The 24,680-nt window shown below is 39.7% G+C and overlaps 1 protein-coding gene across 1 annotated transcript in view; it reads left to right on the top strand.

Annotated features, from left to right (window-relative positions):
• VWA8 (von Willebrand factor A domain containing 8) overlaps positions 1–24,680 on the top strand; it is a 389,692-nt gene that overhangs the window by 349,259 nt on the left and 15,753 nt on the right. Inside the window, exons 39-42 of the mRNA XM_025364717.1 lie at positions 7–163; positions 6,462–6,570; positions 19,696–19,821; positions 22,766–22,924. Of these exons, the coding sequence (XP_025220502.1) occupies positions 7–163; positions 6,462–6,570; positions 19,696–19,821; positions 22,766–22,924 (551 nt within the window). The remainder of the gene's footprint in view (positions 1–6; positions 164–6,461; positions 6,571–19,695; positions 19,822–22,765; positions 22,925–24,680) is intronic.

Genomic DNA, 24,680 nt, shown 5'->3' with positions numbered 1-24,680 from the left:
TTCCAGGGGGAAGAGACACGGCAGGCCTGGGTGGCAAAGGAGGCCCTTACCGGCTGGATGCAGGCCATACGGTGTACCAGGTCTCTCAGGCTGAGAAAGATGCAGTTCCCGAGGAGGTCAAGAGAGCTGCTAGAGAGATGGGCCAGAGAGCATTCCAGCAGAGGTCAGTGTTCCCATCGCGTTTAGAGCAGCACTACTGTTATGGTGAAATGTCACGGTGGACTATGGGGAAACCTAGATTTGTGTGCGTTTCCACCTCATGCTGCAACTCGGACCTCAAACTGAAATCCACAGATATCCCCATCCCTAACTGAAACAGCCAAATAAACAAAATCCCCTGTTCTTTCTACTCAGGCTCCTTAAAATCTAAAGCTCAAATCACCCCATCCATGTCTATCTGTTCCTAGGCAACATAGGGAATTCAGGTAAGTCTACACGATGGTCCCTTCCTGCCCTCAGAAATCTTGCAGATTAGTACGGAGACAGGACAAGGGAACACACACACACACACACACACAGAGAGAGAGAGAGAGAGAGTTAAGTGCTAAAGTCATAGGGTGCAGAGGTTGTCCCCTCCAGCAGTGCAAAGAAAGGCAAGTTTAGTGGGCTGCTGTGAGGTGCGGCCAGAGCTCAGCTAGGATTTAGAGATGGGAAGAGAAGAGCCAGAATATTCCAGAAAGGGAAAACGAAATGAGCAGAGGCACCAGGGCAGGATGAGCATAGTGTCTGTGGCAGAGAGAGGCCGCTTGCCCACGCAGGATAATGGGTACCAGCTCGGGAGGAGGGACAGTGAGTTTGGATGGGGAGGCCTCATCAGTGAGTAGAGACCTTAATATAGGCCAATGACCCTGTGGCCCTTGGACATTCCCCAGCTGTTCTGGGCCACTACAATTGGAGCCATTTAAAAAATAAGAAGAATCCACATGATGTTACCCTAGACATCCACATGTGTGCTTCAGCTAAAAGTGAAAAATACCAAAGAACCACCAATATTTCCTTTCAGATTCCAGGACCTGGTAATAATTTGGGAAGCAGATTTACATTTTTGTGCTGCATGAGAGGAGCTGGGCGCAGTTAGAAAAAAGCATGCTAAAGTGTATGAGTTATGAAATTCCTCCCACGTAGAACATCTGGTATTACATTACATGCTGTGCTTCCACATCCTGCAAGTAAACAGTACAGGACAATAGAGACAAGAATGCAGGCCCTGCCGCCACACCCTCAGGAAAGCCTGCCAGTTCAGACCCTCGCGGGTACAGGGTTCAGCAGGTAAATAACACACTCAATGCTAGAGGCAAGAGTGTTGCTCTCAGCCCTTCTGCTGGCTTCCCTGGTGACTGTTGACAGTTTATCTGTCCTCTTTGTGCCTGAATTTGCTCTCCTGGAAATAAAATTCACTCTCCCTTTCTCCCAGGGAGGTTATGAGAACAAGTAACTATGTTAGGAATGAAAGTGTTTAAACGTCTCAAAAAAAGGTAGAGAATAGTGTAGTGAACAGTCTTGTTAGAAAGAAAGTTCTCTACATTTCTTACGAATTATAAAGTACGCATTTAGGAAAAGAACTAAACAGTTGGACATGTGTCATTCTCCCCTCCCCAATTAATGAGTTCCAATGGTTGCCACCCTTAAAACCTGCCAAGTAATTATTCAGTCTAAATTTTTCCCCAGTGGACAGGTAGATAGAGTGTTCTGGCACACACATAGTTCACAGGGAGGCAGAAAGGTAACAGTGCTTGTACCTCCTTCTCCTGTTGCCGTAATAGGAGTAAGGAGTGTGGTTCTGTTAAGGACAATTGCCCTACAGGGGAAGAAGTCAAGGGGCATCTGTGCCATAACGCAAATGAATTTAACGAGTGTAAGAGAGGAAAGAGAGGACACGGGGAAGGGATGAGGAAAATATACACATCTAGTAAATGCTGCAGAGAAGAGTCGCAGTTGAAGTAAAAGAGAATACCATAAGGTGGTTGAAAGACAGAGGAGCTGGGCAAGGGTGTGAGAAACGAGAGAAAGAAATAGAAACACATGGAGATCCTGAGAAAGATGGGGCACAGCAAAACACCAAGAGAAAGATGTTGCTTTCTATTTTCATGTAGAAATGGAACTTTCATCCCATTTGGTGAGTATTTCATTTAATGCTGCTGAAAATTTTTCAACTTTTTATGAGGAACTTTTCAAACATAAAAGTTGAGAAGAACGTATAATGAATGCTATGGACCCGACCCCCCCCCAACTGCAAGAAGAAAAATCTGGCTCCACTCCTAGTCTTCTCTGCCGGCTTGTTTTGAAGCTAATCCAAGACTTCTATCATTTCATTGTAAATATTTCCAAGTGTATCTCCATAATATAAAAACAAAAAAAAATACTCACAATACTATTATTAAGTCTTTTAAAAGTAATAATTCTTCACTATCATCAAATAATAAGTTTTAAAACAATTTTGCCACTTACGCATATGCAGAATGAGGTCAGTTCCCACCATTGATCCTTTTATGGCATCCTGTACCTTTTCTCCATAACTCTTAGCACTGTTTCCCATTATGTGATTTGTGAATAGTTGATTATCTCTCCACTGACTGTAAGTTTCTGGGGGTCAGGCATCCGTCTGTTTTGTGCTCTAGTGTAACCCCAGGACCTACACCCAGAACCTGGTATGTAGCAAACCTTCATATGTATTTGTGGAATGAATGATACACACATGCATACAAGTAATGGAGTCATCCTTTAGTACTTAATTCAGAGACTGACTGAAACTAGGCAGTCCTAGCTATGAGCCAGAAAGTTTGTGCTAGTGCCTTGGAGAGCCTAATGCTGCTAAGTGGGTTCCTGACATCATCAACACAGCATTTTGATAGCATCTATGTGTATCTGGTTTTAAGCTAGATACCAGCCCCTACATATCAAGAATATATTAACTCAGGCAGACTAACAAAGAGAGACGAGCATAAAACATGAATAAAATAGAACAGAAACATTATACCAGTGAAAAGCAAATGAAATAGACAGTGAGGTACATGTACACACTTAGAAAAAGCGTTTAGGATGGGCACCAGCTGTGGAGATTGCATCCACTACCATTTGTAAAATTAATCAGCCTCACACAGTGGATCTAAGCTTATGTTTGTTTTCCTTATAATTGATTCAAAATTATAGTATTTAAGTCTGACCTATAAGAAAAAGTAAAATGAGAACTAAAATTCCCAGACTCTTACGTAACAATAAATATACCCTTTAAAAATATACTGTGCCAACAAAATGCAGTTAGTCCACATAGATTACTAGGATGTGAAGCAGCTGTGCCCTGCAGTTTTGATCAGGGTTAAAGAAGCAGAAAGATATATTTCCAGCTAGTTTTGTGGGCTTGAGAGTATTAGCAATGGGTACCTCATTTGATCCAGAGGCTAAAATTTCTCTTTTCTTTCTACGTCCCCTGCTTCAGTCATCATCTTTCAAATTTTATCAGCTTTGATTGCCTTGTAGGTGATCTTTCTGAAAACCGACACGATCTGGAATATGGTTTCCAGATTTCTTCATAATTAAAACAGCATGTGGTGTGTTTTGGGTGCAACATGATCGCACCAGTGGTAGCCCTATAACTGGAGCTAATTCTGATCACTCTGCAAAGACCAGTCTGCTCGAGGTGGCTTACCAAATGGCCAATTCCTTCCTTGATATATATGTGTGTATGTACATATGTGTTTTTATGTGTGTATATGTGTTTGTATTTACGTATACACCTACAACCCATACCTCCAACATTGCATGTGTGCGAACCTACACACACACAGTAGTTCAGAAGATTGTGTTGTGGTTAGACTTTTGAGATATATGTTCATTATTCCCTGTCCTAATATCAGTACCTTTTATATTTATAGAGATATGTGATTAAATTAGCACATTATGGATACGGCACTGTAAAACCCAAGAGAGGTCACCCAGCAAATGAACTTTCTACTTACGGTTAGGTTAAGTTGCTGCATTTTAAATAATCCTGAGTTGTATTTTTATTTCAGCCATTCAGTTCATTTTGAGCATCCATTATATGTTAGGCACTATGCTATATATGTATTTTTTTTTTTTCCTCTCTCTCTCCTCCATCCCCTCCCCACCCCAAGGACAGCTGTGTCTACATTTGTTTCTAATCAGTGCTAATCTCCCTTCTTTGAGAGGAAGCATATTGACATACACACACACACCAGTTTAGGTACGAAGGGGTAGGTGGTGTGTCCTGCATTGTTCATTGTGCCCAGCTTCTGTCAGCTTTGATACTTGAGACATAACTTAATCTAATAAAAAGTCATAGAGAGATTTCAGAGACTTCCAGAAACTAAATACAAGAGGTATTGTCAGGAGGTCAAGTCCTATACACATATTTCTTTTTATTCTTCAGGACTGAGAGTTAATTAGATTTAGAAAGGCACCCTGGCATGTCACCTCAAGATACAACCATTCAGATATTATAGTGGCCTCGTCTGTATTTACCTTGTAATAGTCAGTATTTTCAAAGAGCCATCCAGCAGCACTTATTGAGTGCCACTGTGTGCCAGGTATAGTGGTAGGTACTGGAAGTTCAATGAAAAAATAAAACATGGTCCTTCTCCCTGAGGAATAGAATAGAAAACATCAGAGTACATCCTATGTAATAAAATTATTTGTCATTAAATTTTTGTTTCAGTTATCCTATATACATACATGCATTTGTGTTTACAAGATCTCAATGTAAAACATTTCCTACTATGGAAAGAAAAATTTGAAAACACCATAAGAGAGGGCAACAGGCCTATCTATTAAAGCCATAAAGTATGCGAGTTTCATGGTAGATGTCTGTATAGGGCACATGAAAAGGGAATGGCCAGCTTTATGCAAGGGCTCAAGCAAGACTTCAAAAAGGATGTAGCCTTTGAGCTAGATCTTGAAACCTAAGTTGGTATTATCCAGTGGGGTGATAGGGCAAGAATGCCAGTCTACCCCATGGTAGTCTAGACCCAGCATTATGTAATCGTAATAAGCTTCTAGAGCTCTCCCCCATGGTGAATGGATTTTTCCCAACCTGACAGGGAAGAATAGAGAACATTTATTCTCATTCAGTATTTGAGGTTTCTGTTTTAGCTCAAGGTGATAAAATATACACATTAGATAAGAGTTTCTGCTGTACACCTAGGATTCATATCTCCAACATTGCATGCATATACACACACCAGTTTAGAAGATTATGTTATGCTTGGGCTTTTGAGATTTGCACTTACTCTTCTTTGTCCTAGTATCAGTACCTTTTATATTAATAGAAATTTATAGAAATGTGTGATTAAGTTAGTGTATTGTGGATACAACACTGTAAAACCCGAGAGAGGTCACTCTTTGAATGAACTTTCTACTGACTGTTTAAGATGCCGCATTTTAAGTAATGCTGAGTTGTATTTTTATTTCAGTCATTCATTTCTATTTATTCTGAGCACCCATTATATGTTAGTTCCATGCTAGGCACTGTAAAGATAAAGATGAGAAAGACTCAGCCCTTATCTAAAGAAGCATAGAGCCTAGTTGGGGAGACAGAAGGCAGATAGTTACAGCATGGAGAGCAAATTCTCTGAGGGAAGAATGAAGTGAGATAAGAGCACAGAAGAGAGACCTGGGGGTCACAGCAGGCTTCCTGGAGGAGGCAGTCATTGACTTGAGTCTTGAAGAGTAAGTAGGAGTTAGTAGGCAAAGTCAGGGGAAGGACACTCCAAGTGGGAGAGAAGCACTTGCAGGGCATGTAATGTGTATGGGGAGCTTCCAGTGTGCTGGTGGGGCTTCAGTGAAGCAAATGATAAAAACTGATAAAAAGGAGCAGCATACTGGGAAGACAGAATTTCAAAGCCACAGTAATATTAAAATACAATTGTCCTGTCTAGATTACACTGTCAGCGATTTTAGAAAACTCTCACATAGGAATACAGAGCAGCACATTTACTTACGTTCTTTAGGCTTGAACTGTTATCTTGGTCAACCAAATACATGATCTCAATCTTAAAAAGCAACCCATGGGAACCCTCTTAGGAATCTGCCACATGAACTGATCGGCTGCAAACATCACAGTATGGCTTTGGGATATAGCAATGGTGTACCACAAAGCCAATTCATACTAGCTCATGAGAGCCAATGGTGCACATTTTTTTCTAACTCACTGTTCATAGCTTGTAACTGATCATGGTGGCAATATTTACATCATGGAAATCAGCAAACACTACAAATCTAGGACTTTGTTCTTGTCCTAGTTTGTTAACCATTTACTAGCACACTACTGGATGTTACCTTCTTTGAATATGGAAGCATAGCTGGAGACATCGCTTCTTGCCTTTTCTCATTAACATGAATCTGAGTTTCCAAGAAGTTTGCTAAAGTTCTAGCAGGAGGTAAATGAAAGTAAAAACCCACATTTATGTGATTTAAGCTGTTAACTTTTTATACTCCTCTGGTTTCAGGCTAAAGGAGATCCAAATGAGTGAATACGATGCTGCAACCTATGAAAGGTTTTCAGGTGCTGTTCGGCGACAGGTGCACTCCCTCCGAATCATCCTGGATAATTTACAGGTAATCTTCTACTTATGGACCAAGAAAATAACCTGGGTCCAAACCTGGACACATTCCTAAAGTCTTGGAGAAAATTATCTGAACCCTAATTAGCCCGTCCAAAAAAATGTATCAGTGTGAAAATGTCTACATAAAACTGGACTATCCCATGGCTTTCTTTTTGATCATCCAGGGTATGTATTCTCTGTGTCCCCGGCTCCTCCTCCTTCTGCTCTCCCCTTGCTCTCACATTGCCTGCTCTTTTGCAGTTTCACAAAACTCTCAATGCTGAGGAACCAGTTAGTACTACTACTGCTCCTGAAGATATTAAGACACTTCAGTATTTCCTAAGCATGACTATCGTTTGGAGATTTCACATTAGAAATTGTGCTCCGGTCAATTTACACAAATAATTTAGGAGGGGCTGAGTGTTCCTTAAAATTACAAACAAAATCAGATTATTTTGTCTAAAGAGAAAGCAAAGCCTCATTTCAGGACAAAGGGAGAAGGGTTGGGAGCCAAGCTGTACCCTGCTTCTCCATTCTACTGTGGAATCTTGTGTTTCTTTTCCATGAAGTATTTCAAGCTGATTGCCTTTCCCTTTTTGGTTCTTATTTGTAATTGTTCTTTTGGGGGAAGTTTCATTATTTTTGCTAAGTATTGGGGATTAGAACTTCTGTGATGCAGTTTTTAATCCACCATTTTAACCCAAAACTCTGGAAAAGCCTCATTTTTCAAAAGATCTAAACTGTATCCAGAGATTAATAAAAGTTCTGTCATTTCCAAGAGGAAAGATCTTTATAATAATTAACCAGATGTCTAATTTCAAAATCTAAGAAATGTAAAAATTAAACCATTTGCTTTTTAAAAAATCCATATGCAGTTATTTAGGATAAAACAGCATAAGATTTTATATAAACTATGTGAACAACATGATGTTGAATGATTGGATCGTCTTACATAGTCGCTCATTTGACGAGTGTTCATTGCCCTGGACATGGAGAGCACCAAGACAGTGCCAGATTGGCTCTGAGCTTCAGGGTAAGGCAATAGTTGGCTAAGGGCCAAAATGGGTGATTCAGAGGAGGTGAGGGTAATGGGAGATGGTTCCTATCCTAAGACTGGAGAATGAGTATGGTTCAGTGATTCACTCACTTCTTAAGTTCTCAATGCACACCAGGCATTTGAGATAGAAAACTAAGATACAGCTTCTGCCCTCAAAGAACGAACTCAAAGTCAACTAAATTTCCTAAGTTCTGTAGAGAATTTTGCACACAATGCTATGAGATGAAATGAGGAAAGGCTTCATGGAGAATGTAATGTTTGAATTTACTCTTGAAAGATGCTGAGGAATTTCCCATGTGCTTAAGAAGTCAAGGCATGTCCGACACAGGAAGCAGTATGCACAAGTGCACAGAGGTATAGGATTGCGCAGTGAGTTCAGAGAAGGACAGAGTAGTTGGTATGGCTGAGAAAAGCACACCTTGGTGGGAGACAGTGTCAAGAGAGGAGGCTGCCAGAGTCGTAGGCACCAGATCCTGAATAGCCCTGGATGCCACAAGAACATGCAGACAACACTGAGTCCTACCCTGCGGGCAGAAACAGAGGCCCTTAGAGGATTCACAGTGCTACAAAGGGATATAAGAATAGATTTTTAATTGAAGGTATCAGATTCCTCATCTGGTATTAGTTGATGTCTTGATTGGTATTTGTTGGGGACCATGCTATCGTTGCTTTTACAAGCAGTATCACATTTAATCCTCAAATCAGCCCTTTACATAAATGGTATCATGTTTATACAATCAGCCAAAAGATGAAAAGTCAGGTCCACTGCTCTGACTTTTCAGTCACACATGAACAGAGCCTGGGTTAGAATTAGAGTTAGCATCAGGGAATGACTCTTCCTCTAATCACCACAACAGTGACACCAGTATCAGAAAACAGAGTCCACTTTTTCTTTCAGCTTTCAAAGAGGAATGAAAGAAAACTCTGAAGGTCTTAGGTAAAAGCAACAAGTAAGATTAAATGCATGGAAAGCAAAGTAGCACCCATTTTTTAAAAATCCTTAAGGGGATTGGAGTCAATAACTTACTAAATATCCTCAACAAGAGTAATTATTTCAGGGGAGTTTTTATTCTCTTCCACTCTGGAGATCTAAAATGAGAAAATAGGCTTCACTGATACCAAGAAAGAGTTTTAAGATATAGGAAAGGAGATAAAAGCAATTTAATCCTTGAATAAGTAGCTAAAATAGATGTAGCACTTCCATCTTTAGAAATCTTTACAAACAATACCAGCATTATAATAATAGCAAGCATTTACTGAGAATTTACCATGCACCAGGCATTCTACTAGGTGCTTTATATTGTTGTCATCACCAAGATCACCTCCATCATTATTGTCATCCTCTGCAGCCAGACAGCCTGGGTTCTATAAAATGGGAGTGACAGATAATAGTGTGTTAGTGAAGAACTCTGATGATATACATAAACAGGGCCTAGTATGCAGCATTCTCTACAGAAGGATTCGCTTCATTGTTACCTTCATTGTACTTGCTAAGATTTATCAGCCTGGATTACAGGCCAGGTACTCAGACAGGTACTTTACATTCATTGTGTTATTTAATCTCTACGGAAACCAGTATGTATAATTTTCTACATTTGATAGATGAGGAAACATACATTGTGTCAATTCTCATAATCCTGTGAATATTGGTCCCATTTTTGCCATCTTTTGCCCCCATTTTATAAATGAGAGACCTGAAGATTAGAAAGATGGTGTAACCTGTCCTGGGCTGTATGGCTAGCGAGGCAGGCGTCTGGGCCCAAAGCTCAGTTCATTGTTTTTTGTTAGGGTCTCTGTTCTCTTCTTCCAATTCAACGATTCCATAAAAAGTGTATTCTTACATATACTCATAAAACATTTTGCATCATTATCCTAATGCCAACACAGCATTTTTCAAGTGTTTTCCTTATTGAACCTTTATTTTTATTCCATAGGGGAGTTATTCTCCAGTGGGCCTTCTAGTCCTCAATTTAGGAAGATAGGGCTAGTTTAAAACATAGCTACTGGCCAAGCATGGACATGGCCTTGTGTAGAATATGGAACTTTAGATTGAAAACAAAGCAAGGAACCTTTGATTTGGTTCCATTTTGCCATCTTCTGCCAGTCCTGGGTGGCTCCGATTGACTAATATCTTCCAGCTGTTTTGAGGTTGCTATGTAATCCAAGTAACCATGGGTGTTTCCTTGGTGAACAGCACAAAGTTTGGCCAGGAACTAGCAAATCATCACTTGAGATGACTTTCCAAAGCACAGCCTCAGGCCCACTCATTGATTCCAGGTGGGATTCGAGGAGCAGGAAATGCCATTGCCACCCATGTTAATGTCTGCTTTAACATGTGCCTGTGTTGCAGTACATGTCTTTCTTCTCGATTAAGATAGCTATCACCAGTGACTTTTCTTGGCTTCTTTGAGTTATTGTACCTTTTCCCTTTTGTGAATCGATCACACGAGTCTTCTCATCAGTCCATAAATACTTCAATTATACTTGGTTCAGAATCTCAATCTCCTATTGCAGCATGCATGCTCTAACAAAAAACCACTTGATTTTAATCATATCTTCTCTCCAGTGTTTTTCAGATCTATAATCATAATTTCATTCTCAGGCTAAACTAAATTAAACTTTCTCTGATTGCTTTGGCTAGCATGATATCTCCATGAACCAACAATTATGTTCCTATTTTCCCCTGTGGTGTTTCAAACTAAGCCTTTGTTCAGATAAACAGTGCTCTGAACACTGATTGTGTGGCACGCACTGTGCTTGGCACTGAGGGCACAGAGATTCATAAGATAGTGTCCCTGTACTAAGAAAATTCTGGGCTTGAGGGGCGGAGAAGACAGACACCTAAAGAGATCATTCCATTTAATATGGTAAGTACCTAGGTAGAGGGAGGCTTACAATGTGGTGGAGCTCAGAAGAAATGGATTCAAGGATAGATTTGGAGGTAGGGGTACAGGAACTGAGCCTTGAGGGACACACAAGTATTAACCAGACAGAGAAGGGTGGAAACAACACCCCAGCAGAGGGCACAACACAGACAGATGCATGACACTGTGTGGTCTCAGGCATGAGCTGAGAGCTGGTTCTGTCTTCTCCAGGAAGTTTTATAGCCATGGAGGAGAAAGTTTCAGAGACAAGAGAGGTGGAAGTCAGGAGATTAAGTCATAAAACAGTATCAGTTATTTGGGTGAGAAGTCGTAGGAACCTGAACCAGGGTAATTGAAATGAAAATGGAAAGAATGAGACAAATTCAAGAAGCAGTTTGGAGGTAGGAGAAAAGTGACACTGAATGTGGGGGAAGGGAAATGGGAGGTTTTTCAAGCCCTGGAGGACAGAAATAGGGGACACAGGAAGAAGACAGACTCGTGAAGAAAGCAAATGTTTGCTTTGGATGTTACAATATGTTTTCTCACTATTGGGACTCCTATGTAAAAATATCAAACATGATGTTTAAAGTTTTCAAAACCTGAATTTGGAGTTCAGGGGCAAGGTGAGGACTAGATAGGGTTTCATGTTTATATGGATATTTATATATGTATTTTTGTGGTCATCTGAATAGAGAGACAGCCCAAGCCAAGGGAAGATATGTCAACTAAGGCAAGAGTGTAGAGCAAAGAGAGGGGAAGGGTGAGAACAGCCGTGTCAAGGAATGTCTGCATGTCACAGGAGAGCAGCAAAGTGCCAGTTACTCTTTCTTAGCACATCATGAATGGCTCATCACTCAAGACATGGTGTCAGTGGCCATGAGAGGACAACTTCATCCAGGTGCAGCCTAGAAATATAGTCCTGACTTCTGGGCTGCATGGCTGTGGGCATCTCTAACCCAGTCTTTGCTAGGTGACCATTAAAATTATTTAAATAGTCAAAAGCTTTACACATTGAAAACCCAACATGTCAGGAGAAATTAATGAAGAGGGCTAGTGACATACAAACAGCTTTGAAGAATTTTTGCTAAATATACTTTGATGGGACCCCTCTCAAAGACAACTTGAAAACCTTCCTGAGAAATAGCATTATTCATGAGTAACTGCATGAGAGCTAAGAGAATGTCACTAACATCCCTTGGCTGGAAAGGCAGGGAAAAGAAGAAAGAGCCCTAGAGCTGGTGAGAAGCAGATCACTTGACCTCCATTTTGTCACTGCCATGCAGCAGCGTTTGAAAGCAGCAGCGCTAGGGAGACACGGTTAGGGGGAGGTCTAGGTTTCACGCGGTGGCTACAGGCAGGAAGCTGAAAGGGGTATAGCCCCGGGAAAAAGGCCAGACCAGCCCCGACTTATACTTGGCTTGAAGACTAAATCACAAAGGAGCCAAATGCCCAAAGTTGGCCCCATTGCAATGGCTTTTCCAAACAAAATAAGAAATGATGTGGTGATGAAGTTCTCATGCTGGGACTGTCCGCAGTTTCAATTCCTTCCCTGCTGAATTCTTGAGCTGGCATTGTAGATTTAGTTCAACCAGTTTAAAATCTCTCAAGGAGAATTCTAGTAGAAACTAAGTGGAAAGTGAATGCAGCCAAGGATCATCTGTCCAATCTGTTCCTGAACAGTTTTGTATCTCATCATTTGAGAATAAGGACACGGAAAACATAAAATAACATGGGATGTATGAAAAGCTTGCATATTGAGGTGGAATAGCAAGCATTTAAGATATAGAAGATGCTGCTGGGATAGAATATTCTTCAGAAAACATAAAATTTTTAGAAAACATCTGCTTTGTGTTCTCACAATTCAAAGAAATTTGAAGTATGTGAAATAAGATATAAATTGAAAAGTATCTGGCTAAGAAGCAAGCAGAAATAATAAGGGAATTGAGTGCAATAAGGAAAGATAAGAAAACTAAAAGTGCACTGCCAAAACTCAAATCTACATGAAAAGTAGAAAGAACAGACTCCATCCAGTCCTAAATCTAAGTACTAATATGAACAAAAAACTTGAAAAGTTATCCAGAGGAAATAAAGAGGTAAAAACCATAAGAAAGCTACTTAGTAAAAACAAAGTAGAGAGCTGACATATAGAGCCCTGAGTCATCCCAACAAATAGAACAGTACATGAAACATGGTAAGTGCTTAGTAAACATATGCTGAATGAACAAATGATATCCCCATAGAAGAGGCCACTGAAAAATATTCATAAACAGTAACCAAAGTAGTAACAAAACTGCACTGACCTGAAGAAAGGCCTAAGTCTGTGAATCGAAAGGACTTTGCAAAGTACCATGCAGAATTAACCAAAGACAGAAGCACCTCAACACAGCTTCATGGAATTTTAACATTTCAAAAATAAAGAAAATATCCTAAAAGCAGAGAAGCAGACAAAAAACAAGCTATTGTTAGAGAAAGAAAAATTAATCTTACATTAGTTGTCCCTAAAACCTTGAATGCCATGGGATAGAGGAACAAAGTCTGCAGGATTTTGAAGAGACAGTTCCTGTGACCCAAGAATGCTATGCACAGCCGAAGTACAAAGTGACAGATAGTTGCAGATATTCAGAGGCTTAAAATGTCTCTTAAGTAACCTTTTAAAAAATAACGTTGAAATAAATATATATATTTGTATAAATGGTCAATTAAGAGAGGAATAAAAATTCCTTAAGAATGGGAGCCTTGTGATATAAAAGGACCAGTAATGAGCGTTAGAAGCAGTTCAGCACAAAATCAGGTCTAAATAATTGTGGTAAATCTATATTTTAAAAACTCAGATACCAAGAATCATTCTTTTTAAAGGCATACCATATTTAAAATTGTGAATTTAATAATAAACAAGGCCTAAATTCTCACATTATTTTTAAAATTAAACAAAAATCAAGAAGATTTTTGGTTAATTCTGTCGGTTTTGGTCAGTTAAATTGGCACAGAGGAGGAATAGAAGACAGTAAAAGTATAACAATTTATGTTGCATATGGGAAAGGCAAATACCCTCATTCCTGAAAATCATTAGAGAAATATAAAGTTCCATCATGCTTTTTAAAGACTTAAAGTTAACCATGCTGGTTCTTTCTAATATAGTTCTTACAAATGACAACATATTTTATAAAAATTCCTCTGATTGCTGTGTGAAGAGGGAACTGCGCAGGAAAAATCACTTTGGAAAACTTTTTCAAGCTGAAGGAAGGAGACCAGTTAGGAATCTGCCGCAGTGGTCTAGAGGAGAGAAAATGAGGACAGGACTAAGGCTAGGCATGGAGATGGTAAGAGATAGTCAGATACTGCCAGGAGTTGAGAGGATTTGCCCATGGATTGGTTGTGGGTAAAAGGGAGTCAAAGATGGCTCCTCAGTGTGGGGCCTGAACAACTGGAAGAGTGGGATTGCCTCTTGCCCTTCACTGAGATAGGGGAGGACTTAGAGAGAACAGATTTTCTAGGGTGGAATCCAGGGTTGAGTTTTAAACTTGTTAAGTATAAGATTCCTGTTATGTTTGCACACCAAGATGTGCACTTCCCAGCTCCTTTGAATTATAAAATATTTAATTCTTGAAGGAAAGACCTGAAATAATTTTAGTTCATGAAAAGTGACTATAGACAGTATAGTGTCACTCAACATAATGATTTAGTTCCACATCAGCATCCAAGAATATAAACTCTTCTAATGAGAATCACCATAGATGATTCACCATTTTCCCTTGCAATGAGATATTACTTCAAGAAACGGGAATCCCTTGGAATAAGGTACATATCTTCTCTTTTCTTTCACTGTTTAGAGCACCTAGGAACCTATGCAGATATTTAGTAAAATATTTTAATAGCTATGCCAGTATGTTGAGAACCACAAAATAAAATTTTGTGTTGTTTCCACTGATTAATAGTTTATTGTCTTATAAAGTCAATATAAAAGTTTTCCTTAATCCAGTAATTATTTGTTTGAGTCATACACATTTGTAGCATAAAAATATATGTTGGTTGAGCATGAAGAGATGTTAAAATAATGAGAGCTAATGTTTAATAAAAGAATCGCTGTTCACAGATATCCTCTAACATCATTTACAGTTATTCATTCACCCAACAAATATTTCTTGATGATCTTTTGTAGGCTTTATTCTGTAAAACGTATACACTCTCTATAAGAATTGCTACTTAAGTCTTTCTGTTCTCTTCATTAAACAAATTTGGAAAGACTAATATAAAATTGGCTTGATTATGGAGTTTGTAGGTTAAAAAAAAAAAGTCTTGATTAATCATAACCCAAATAAGTAAAGACATAAGATTAATCAGAATGATTTCAGTGCTGAAATCATTAGACAAAGTGTCACAAACCACAAGATGATTGGTTTTTGTCAAGTTTATTTATTCTGTCTTTAGTGCTACAGGTGTGTGTGGGTGTGTGTGTGTGTGTGTGTGTGTGTGTGTGTGTACGTACTTTCTGCTTAACCAAGTATTTCCCGGAAAATGAATTAACCAGAATACATCATTCTCTGAGTATTTCAGTGAGTTTAAGTATTCTTTATGTGGAAGTAATAAAATTCTATTTCTTTTTCAGAGTATCTGTAACATAGACTTTTTACTAATGCACCCTCACTTTATATATAATGAACTCTCATTAGTGTGAATTTATGTATAATACAAAACAGATGGACGTATTTACAGGGATACTTTTACTTCATGCAATAGGAATACGTAACAACATGTTTGGCCTTTTATTATAAACAAAAGTATATATTTAAATGCAGTAGGAACTTACTATTTCAAGAAGTATTTCACTAAGTCTCATAAAATACAGAAGCCTTTGTATACACAGTCCAAAACAGTAAATATTTTTATTCAGCCTTCAGTAACTTTCTAAAGAGCTCCCCCTCCAGCCCATTGCCCCCAAGAGCATTCATTCTGACAGGCCTCTTCCTGTTTTAAGTTTCCAAGTATTGTGGACTGGCTAGAGGATAGAAAATCAAATTTCTACCCATATTTATCTGCAAGTTACATACTTGAAAACTAATGAACAGTGCTACTATTATAAAAATGCCTTTGTGCCTAATAGTTTTGACTCGAAAGGCTGATACATATGTTTACTTCTCAAAAACAAAAACTACTGGTTCATGTTCCTAAAAATATCAATGACAAGCAGTACCAAAAGTAATTCATTTATCTGCAAATAAAAATAAAAATGAAGGAGTATACTATACACCCAAAGAATGGCTAAAAAAATTTTTTTAAGCTGTCAATATAAAGTGTTGGTGAGGACAGAAGCAAATGAAACCCTTATACTCTGCTCACAAGAATGTAAATTGGGAAAAACACTTTGGAAACTGTTTATCAGTATACACTAAAGCTGAACATATCCATACTCTGTGACCCAGCCTTTCCACACAGTGAAATATGCACATACCTGCTCCAAAAGACATGTTCAGTTATGGTGGCATTATTCATAATAGCCCTAAACTGAAATCAACAGAATTGTAGAATGGGTAAATTGTGACAAAGTCATACAATGGAATACCATTGCAGCACAAAAGAGAATCGAGTCCTGCTACACACAGCATGGGTAACTCACAGAGATAATATTGAACCACACAAACCAGAAACAAAAGAGTATATATTGTATGATTTTATATTTATAAAGTCCAGAAGCAGGCAAACTTAATTCATAGTAATAGAGGTCAGTATAGGGGTTACCTTTGGCAGGGAGAAGGTAGCATCCAGAACCGGGCACTGCGAGGCTTAGGCGGTGTGGATGATTAAGATTGTGTGTTTACTTTGTAAAGGTACATTCTTAAGATTTGTACACTTTATTACAAGTTCTTAAACTTGAAAAGTTAACCCCCAGAAAGGAAGGAAAAGGTAGCAGATTTATTGGAAAAGGTGTATTCCTCTCCCTCACTCTCACTGCAAATTTTACCAAGTCCTTTTCTTTTATTGGCATATGTAATGGAAACAGTCTTCAAGCTATAATCATTATGGGAAAAGAAACAATATCAGCACAAGAAAATTAAGGCCTAAAAGCCCTGGATTCTTGCATGATGGTGACTGTAAACTGAGAGTTACATGTTTTGCTTAATTGCATTACACATCACAGAAAATTTAACAGCTTTCCTTGAATTTTTTGACATGGCCTAATAGTCCTTCGTGGTACTTAAATCAGTCTTCCCAGTTCTTCTAGTTTTAAGCATTCTGTGATCTATTTCATGAAATTTAGCAGTTTCTTCCTCTTTAATTGCATGGCCTGGGACATGCAGTCCTCTAGGAATTTGTCTTCCCAACAAATTCAAACCCAAATTCCTCCCCCCGGGGGAATCTTGCTTTTGTAAATCTTATTGGAAGTGTAGTCGTTTCTGGAGCAAATAATCTTGCTTCACTTATAGTGTATTTGCATCCAGTGCTCCATTTCTTTGTTCATTATTCTAATGTTCTATATAGTGTAATGTTTTTTAATTGTTTAAAATAATAATTAGGAATTTTAACTGAAGTTAAAAACAAACCTGAGCTATCAATGGAAATAATTCCGTGAGCTGATGCCTGCTATGCTCCACCAACATCACTTGTGTGTCCTCCAGCTACAGCAACCAGGTCACAATTAGTCCCTCTACCAGTCATCTTGACACGTTTTTTTTGCCATCAACTATAAGGTATATTCTGGTTTTAGAAACACCAAAATAAAGAGGACAGTAGAGTTATTAGTTAGAATTTTAGCATTTTTTATTTTCTCTATGGTAAGATGGTGGGGTTTAAATTTATTTTTACTGCAGTTGTGACCTGCATTAGAAATTACAAAAATAGCTCACAGGCATAGTCCCTGCACTTTGGGAGGCTGAGGTGGGAGGATCACCTGAAGCCAGGAGTTTGAGACCAACCTGGGCAATATAGCAAGATCCCCAACTCCACAAAAATTTAAAAACAAAAAGTTAACCAGCTGTGGTTGTACATGCCTGTAGTCTCAGCTACTTAGGAGGTAAGATCACTAGAGCCCAGGAGTTCAAGGGTGCAGTGAGCTATGATCATACCACTGTTCTCCAGCCTGGGTGTCAGAGACAGACCTTGTCTCAAAAAAACAAAAATTACAAAAATGACAATCTGTAGCCATTGCAGTGGCTCTTTATATGGTAAAAGCATCACTGGTCAATAAAACCATGTAGCAGGTAATGGGATTGGGTAGGGAGTCCTTGGGGTCATTGCCTTGTCAATGTATTTATGAAAACTTGGAAAATCAATGCTTCATGATGACAGTGGCCCAGCCAATAAGTAACATGTTATACAATGTCATTCCAGTTCTAATCCTGCATTTCTTTTAAACCCGGCTCAAGAATCCAAGTTCCATGCCACTTTAATGGCTGCTAACCACTGCCACCATGTTCTCTTTTACTTTCTTCAGTGCTGATTTTCCCACTCTAGACTAGTCTGTGAGAGTCTGTCCTCATCTATGAAAGCCATTAGAACCCAGTGCTCTGCAGCTTGGTACCTCCAAGAGTTGTAGAATGTAAAGACTGAAGGTACACAGATGGTCATCCACAATAGCATTTTCCAGGATGAATTATCTGGGAAGCCTGAGGATTATCCATACCAGAGAACAGAAATGTTAGGAAAGAAGAGATAAGAGCTAAGTTCCAATCACTGGTGAAGTGAGGGGGTCTGAAAAGGACTGTGCTGTGTGGTTAAGCTTGTCTGTCTGATTCATGGATAGACCAGTAGGAAGGGGGATTCTAGAAGACTGTGCACATTCCTTCCTGTTGCCACCCATAACTGGGTATCTGATCAAGTTTTACATGATAGCAATGCTCCAGAGTGACCCATTTTCCTGAGAGATCATGGGATTCTTGCCAAGAACATAATCTGGAAAGAACATTCTCCCAAGGGTTGCATGCCTGGTAGTTCTTAGAATTAACCACCCACCAGAATTAATAATCTTTATGCTAGTGATGTATGCATTAATATATGGGTATTCCAAAACAGTAATTTTGCCCCTGTGTCCAGCAAGGGTATCAGGAACAAGAAAACAATACATACTATAATACCCAGAGTTATATTGTGTGTCACTTCTTTGTGTAATGTGGCTTTCTTAGTGGCTTTGTGTTTCCAATGACAGTGCTATCACATAGCCACCTCCCATGAAACACTGATGGAAGCAGGCTTAACTTAAAGTGGACTTCGTTGTCCACTTTAGCGTTTCATCCACTAGCAATAAATAATAGTGCCAGCTAACATAGCTCACCAGGCCCTTTCTTAGCTGATTCCAAGTAAGATTTTATTAATCTTTACAATAGCTTACTAAAGTAGAGACTAGTGTTATATTCATTTTAGAGATGAAGAAACAGAGATGCAGACAGGTCAAGTAATTTGCCTCAGATCAGATATTGAACAGTGGTGAAAGAACAGTTAGAACCAGGCGGATGCTGGAACACATAATCTTAACTACTACTTTAGTTTGCATGCATAAAAACATCTTAGCTATTCTTCCCACTCATTAATGTAAATATAGTCATTGGCTGTAATAAGCATATGCCTTGATTGGAATACTATAATTCTTTATCAGTTTACTACCGTAAAATTAGCCTATCTGGCATAATTGTAAGTTATTGTAGCAAAGTATGATGTGGAAAAACTTATAGAAAAGTAATGCAGAAGATTTCTGAAGATAGATAACCAGAAAGACTTGTGGGGTACAAATGTTCACATACTATTGTTTTCAGCTATTTCCATTTGCACACTAAGTCACAGAGAACTTGAGTAAGAAACTCTTTTCCACAAGATAGAATTCTAAAGGTCATGTTTTCTCTGGGCTTGCAGACAGTGTTAACAAATTCAAGCTGATTATTTTAATTAATAAACTTTTGAGAAGCCCTGTGACAGGAAATCCATAAGAAATGCATCCCTATTATTTTATTTCCAGATATTGAACATCTCTCCAGGGACTCATTTGCATACCACCTTTCGTTCATTTTATTGTTCCATATGTTGAAATAATTAAAACAGACAAAGGGCATTTCTTTGTCAGGAGAGCAGAAACCAGTTCATTTATACGACTGTGTTCATGCAGAACCGCCACTTACTGAAAAGAACCCAGGTGTGTTTCCTGTTATTCATGCACAAAGTGTGTCAGAGACCCTGCAGAACCAATTAAAATAAGGCTTTGTGTGTGTGTGTGTGTATGTGTCTTTTGTAGGCTAAAGGTAAAGAAAGACAGTGGCTAAGACATCAAGCTACTGGGGAACTAGATGACGCCAAGATCATCGATGGGCTGACTGGAGAAAAAGCCATCTACAAACGTCGGGGTGAGCTGGAGCCGCAAGTAAGTCATGGTGAACTGCTAGCCTCTAACCCTCTTTACAGAAACCTGCTTTCTTGGGTCATGTCAAAATATCACAAACCCTGAATATGGCAACCAAGGAAAGCATTATGTGAAAAAAGAAAAAAAAGAAGAAGAAGAAAAACTCCGTAGATATTATACCGTTTATCATTCAACTCAAGGTCCCAGCAAGAAACATAAGGCATGCTCAAATTAGGTAATTTAAGAAACAGTCAATACGAAGACTATTTACAAAAATAAGGGTGGGGTTTAGGAAAATCAAAAACAGTGCAGTAACCCAGGGATAGCAATAGCGGGGATCTAACTCACCCTGAGGTCTGAAAGGGCAGAATGAGAGAGCAGTTCCTGGAACCTGGAGAAGGTGGTGAATGAAGTGGTGGCCTTCAGCAGAAGGGGAGCCAGTCCACGGGTGACAGCAGAGAGGGGGCCAAGGGAACAAATACCCCACCCTCAGCCCCTGACCTCCACCAGTGCCTCCCAAGAGCAGAACCCACTGGAAGTCAGCAGCCAGGAAGCCGGCTGATGTGGTTGTAGGGGCCAAGGGAAAATTTCCCCTTCACCCTCTGAAGGTTCTCTGAAAATCATCTCACAAAAGGCACATTAATAGGAGAAGAGGCATACAAATGTATTAATGTGCACTGGGGTGAAACCAAGGGTGAGTCCCCCTCCACACAGTGAGGTACAGATGCTTATGTACCCTTCTTCTTAAGGGAAAAGGAGATGGAGAAGCATAGAGAAGTGCAGATGATTTTACGGGGATAGTAAATGGTTTTAGGGCAATTCAGTGAGCTTGAAGAACACACAGTGGCCTGGGACGGAGTCTTTTGGGCCCACAGAGCAATGGTGTGTGACAGAAGTCAGTCCAGGTGTGTTGACAGACTTCAGCCTTTCTTCCTGTGATATGAGTTCAGTTGATGAAAACTCAGGGAAGGACCCAGAGTAATCATTTTCTTCTTGGGAACTCTGAACTTTAGACAGTTGAAGAAACTTCAGAGAACAACTTATCCGGTGCTTTGTGGGGAGAGAGAGGAAGGTCAGAGAGACCTTGATGCTGCCTCTTCAGTTCAGCATGTCCAAGCACCATATTTAGAGGGTATCGATTTCTGAGCCCCAACATGGATTGTCAACTCCCAGGACACAGAGCAGGTGCCCTGGAGGGGAAACTGAAGACACCTGGTGTGTCTGTTCAGCCTAGAGAAACCTTCAAGTGAAAACAGTAAAACAACCTTGGTGATTTTCTACTGTTCTCTTACTTTAAATATCAGTGTCCATCATATAACTGAAAAAAATATATAGAAAATAAGAAAGTCTCCCTTAAGTAACTATAATCGTAGTGTGTAAAGTTTTAGACAGCCATAAATTTAAAATATTTGCAATGTAATAGCAAAACAAAATGGTGACAGGATGAAATACTGAGTCTCTCAGTGAGCTCTGTGATCGCCTGTATTCCTGAGTAACCAGAATTGCTGAGTAGCCACTGAGAGCTGGGGGTGCAGTGACTGGTAGGGGGAAGGGAGAGTCACGCCTTTTAAATATTTATTTAGAGAGGATCTGGTGGTGATTTGGGGAGTTCTTATTTCTGTGTCATTGGTATGAGTCAACAGCTGCTTTCTTTACTGAATCATTGTGGTCAACAATTGTGTTTGGATACATCTGAAATTGTGAGTAGTCATGGAAGCATATGTGTAAGTGTCCTTAATTTGGGCAGACTCAACAAGTTTTTAAGAAATATGTTGAATTTGCCTCAAACCATTACACTCTCAATACCCACCGTGTTTTCTTGAAATTACTAGCTCTGCTCATTATTTTTTATACATGTCAGCAAATATTTAATAACAGAATAATCTGGAAATTTTCTTCTTCCTTTTTTTTTTTTTTTTTTTTCCTAGAGACAGGGTCTTGCTCTGTTGCCCAGGCGTTAGTGCAGTAGCACAATCATAGCTCACTATGGCCTCAAACTATTGGGCTCAAGTGATCCTCTCAGCTTACCCAGCTGAGTAGCTGGGAATACAGGCACATAGCACCACCCTAGCTGATTTGTGTGTTTTTTGTAGAGATGAGTTCTTGCTATGTTGCCTAGGCTGCTTTTGAACCTCTGGCCTTTCTCCCACCTTGGCCTCCCAGAGCACTGGAATTTACAGGCATGAGCTCCTGCACGCAGCCTTCTTCTTTTTTCTTGTCAGCAAAACTAACAAACTTTTTTTTAAATCTGCAAATTGGCAGTTGTGGGTCTAAAATCAAACTTAATCTTGTAATCTTAATGGACAGTTGTTTCTAGATAGCAATTTGATGCCACTTTTATGCTTTCAAACTGCCAAGAAAAGAAAAGCACTAATTCAGTAATGTGGAAGGAAGAGAAGATGTGTGGCTTACTAAACACAAAAGTCGTTTTTAAAATCTTTTCATTAATTTCTTTGCCAGACCCCCATCACATAACTCTGTTTTAGGAATCTGACATTATTTGTGGCCTATGTGGAGAGTAATTTTCAGGTCACTACCCGACACGTACAAGTAAAATTGATATGGGCTTCCCTCCAAAATAACACAAACTCTTGCTAGAGTTACTGACTCTGAGGCATGAAGTGAAAATGACATGTCATTCCAGATTATTAAGTCACCATATTATTTTTAAGGCATCAACCTAAATAAGTCAACTTTACTAGAGTGAGCTTTGAAAAGACTATATTCCAAAGGAAAATATTTTCCATGTGGCCCCAACCATTAGCACAAATCTGAAATTCTGTTTACTGCAATACAACCCATAGATGCCTTGCTACCTGCTAGGACAGCCTTGTGCAGGGCTGAGCCTATGGCTGGTCTGCCCATCTTGGGGCTGACACGCTGGGGCTTCTATGAGATCCCCAAGACAGCCACCAGGGGAAGTTTGCCAGTTCACAAATGGCTTTTCTGTTATTCCTTCCCTCAGCTTGGCAGCCCACAACAGAAACCCAAGCGTCTGCGCCTGGTGGTGGATGTGTCTGGTAGCATGTACCGTTTCAACAGAATGGATGGCCGGCTCGAGCGCACGATGGAAGCTGTGTGTATGGTCATGGAAGCCTTCGAGAACTATGAGGAGAAGTTCAAGGTAATGACATGAACTAAGAATAATGAGAGGCGTCATTGACCACGATGATGGATAGGTAGATTCAAACTCCATCCAGAATGAATGAAAATCTTCATCCTCTCACCAGCTCTTTCATCAGTGCAGAGAAAGTGAAGCTTTTGTTTTATCTGAAGGAGTAATTGTAAAATAATGCCATAATTTAAAAGACTGATTACTACAGAAGAAATCCTGCAGCCATGATGTTAGAAAAAAATGAGCTGCTTAGAAGCAAAAGTCTGTTCCCAGACTCCTCAGAGTCTCCTGTCCTTATCCCAATTCCCCATACCCACCCACTCTTGTCCCATCACTAGCCAAGCAGCCTTCCAAAGTTCGAGTCCACCCTGAAAGCTTCACTATCACGTTCCATTTCCATGTGGGCAAGGGTTATACAGTCACTGGTGTCTCCCCAGCTAACAATGGCGATGATTATCCCAGGAGAAAAGCAGCCTTCCTTTTCAATTGTTTCCATTTTGGTATTCTTAGTTTGTGCTACACCCTCCATTTCAGAAGTCTGAGCGTGGAGAAGGGATCCGCAGTGCTGCCGTGTTACTGCTTGATATGAGCCTATTAATCCTCTCTTAGTCAGCCGCAGAGAGCACCTGCACTTCTGGCCCTTACCAGAGCAGACAACCTTGAATTCAGTCACCTGCCATGGAATTATTATCAAAAGTTCAATCAGGAGAAATGCTGTATGTGCAGACGTACATGAAGGACACATAGTCCATAGACAGACTGGATTTCATTACAGATCAAACATGTCCTTCAGAAATGGGGGATCTTAGATTGCTATTAGGCTTGACATCACACATGCACCTCAGGATTGCTTCCCTGAGTTGTGTCTCTGTGTTATGAGGTACGCAACAAGAAACAGATTGATGAAACCCATCGCTTCATTTCCTTTAGGCCTATTATTAAGGATACTGCCCCCCTGAATTTCCCAGGGCCCCTTGTGTGAAGCTCTACATGAGGAATTCCTTTTAGAATTAAGTGGAAGAAGGGCAGCTTCAGCTAATGAATGCTGTGGGTTGCCGGACTCTGTCCAAGTACAGGACACGAATACAAATAAGACATGGACTTTCACCGTAGGGAGCAGCTTTGTTTCCCTTGAAGAACTGAAATGTGTCTCCCCTTGTGATTAGTGAAAGCCATGGAGCCGCTTAAGATTCCCTCTTGGTTTTAGTTGCCAGGAAGCTCAGAGCCAAAATCAAAGACCAGCTATGACAACTTTGTTATGTCTCAAGGCTTGCAGACCGGTGTTCAACTTTTTCCTTTTCTTCACCCTTGCTCCCTTCAGATATAAGTTTTCCTTGATTTTTTTTATGCTTTATGTGTTTATAGAAAATGTTTATTTTAAAATATTTTAGGTCCTTTCTAGTATGAGATAGATTATAGCTCTTAAATCACTTGGACCACTGATGACTAAAGAATAGTTAGACATCTATTGTATCAGCATAAATACCCATATCATACCTAATGTTTTAAAACCTTTGAGTGTTGCCAATATTTGGATCAGTCCATTTTCCTGTTTTATGGATCTTGAATTTCAGTGTTCCTCAGCTCTCTTTGAGCTATAGGGAAGTTTTGTTTTGTTTTGTTTTGTTTCTAGATAGTATCTCACTCTGTCATCCAGGCTGGAGTGCAATGGCGCGATCTCGGCTCACTGCAACCCCTACCTCCCGGGTTCAAGCGATTCTTCTGCTTCAGCCTCCTGAGTAGCTGGGATTACAGGTGCCCACCA

The sequence above is a fragment of the Theropithecus gelada genome, chromosome 17 (genome assembly GCF_003255815.1).
Source record: "Theropithecus gelada isolate Dixy chromosome 17, Tgel_1.0, whole genome shotgun sequence".
Classification (NCBI taxonomy): Eukaryota; Metazoa; Chordata; class Mammalia; order Primates; family Cercopithecidae; genus Theropithecus; species Theropithecus gelada.
The sequence above is the reverse complement of the archived record's forward strand: the minus strand, read 5'-3'. Positions and strand labels throughout refer to the sequence as shown.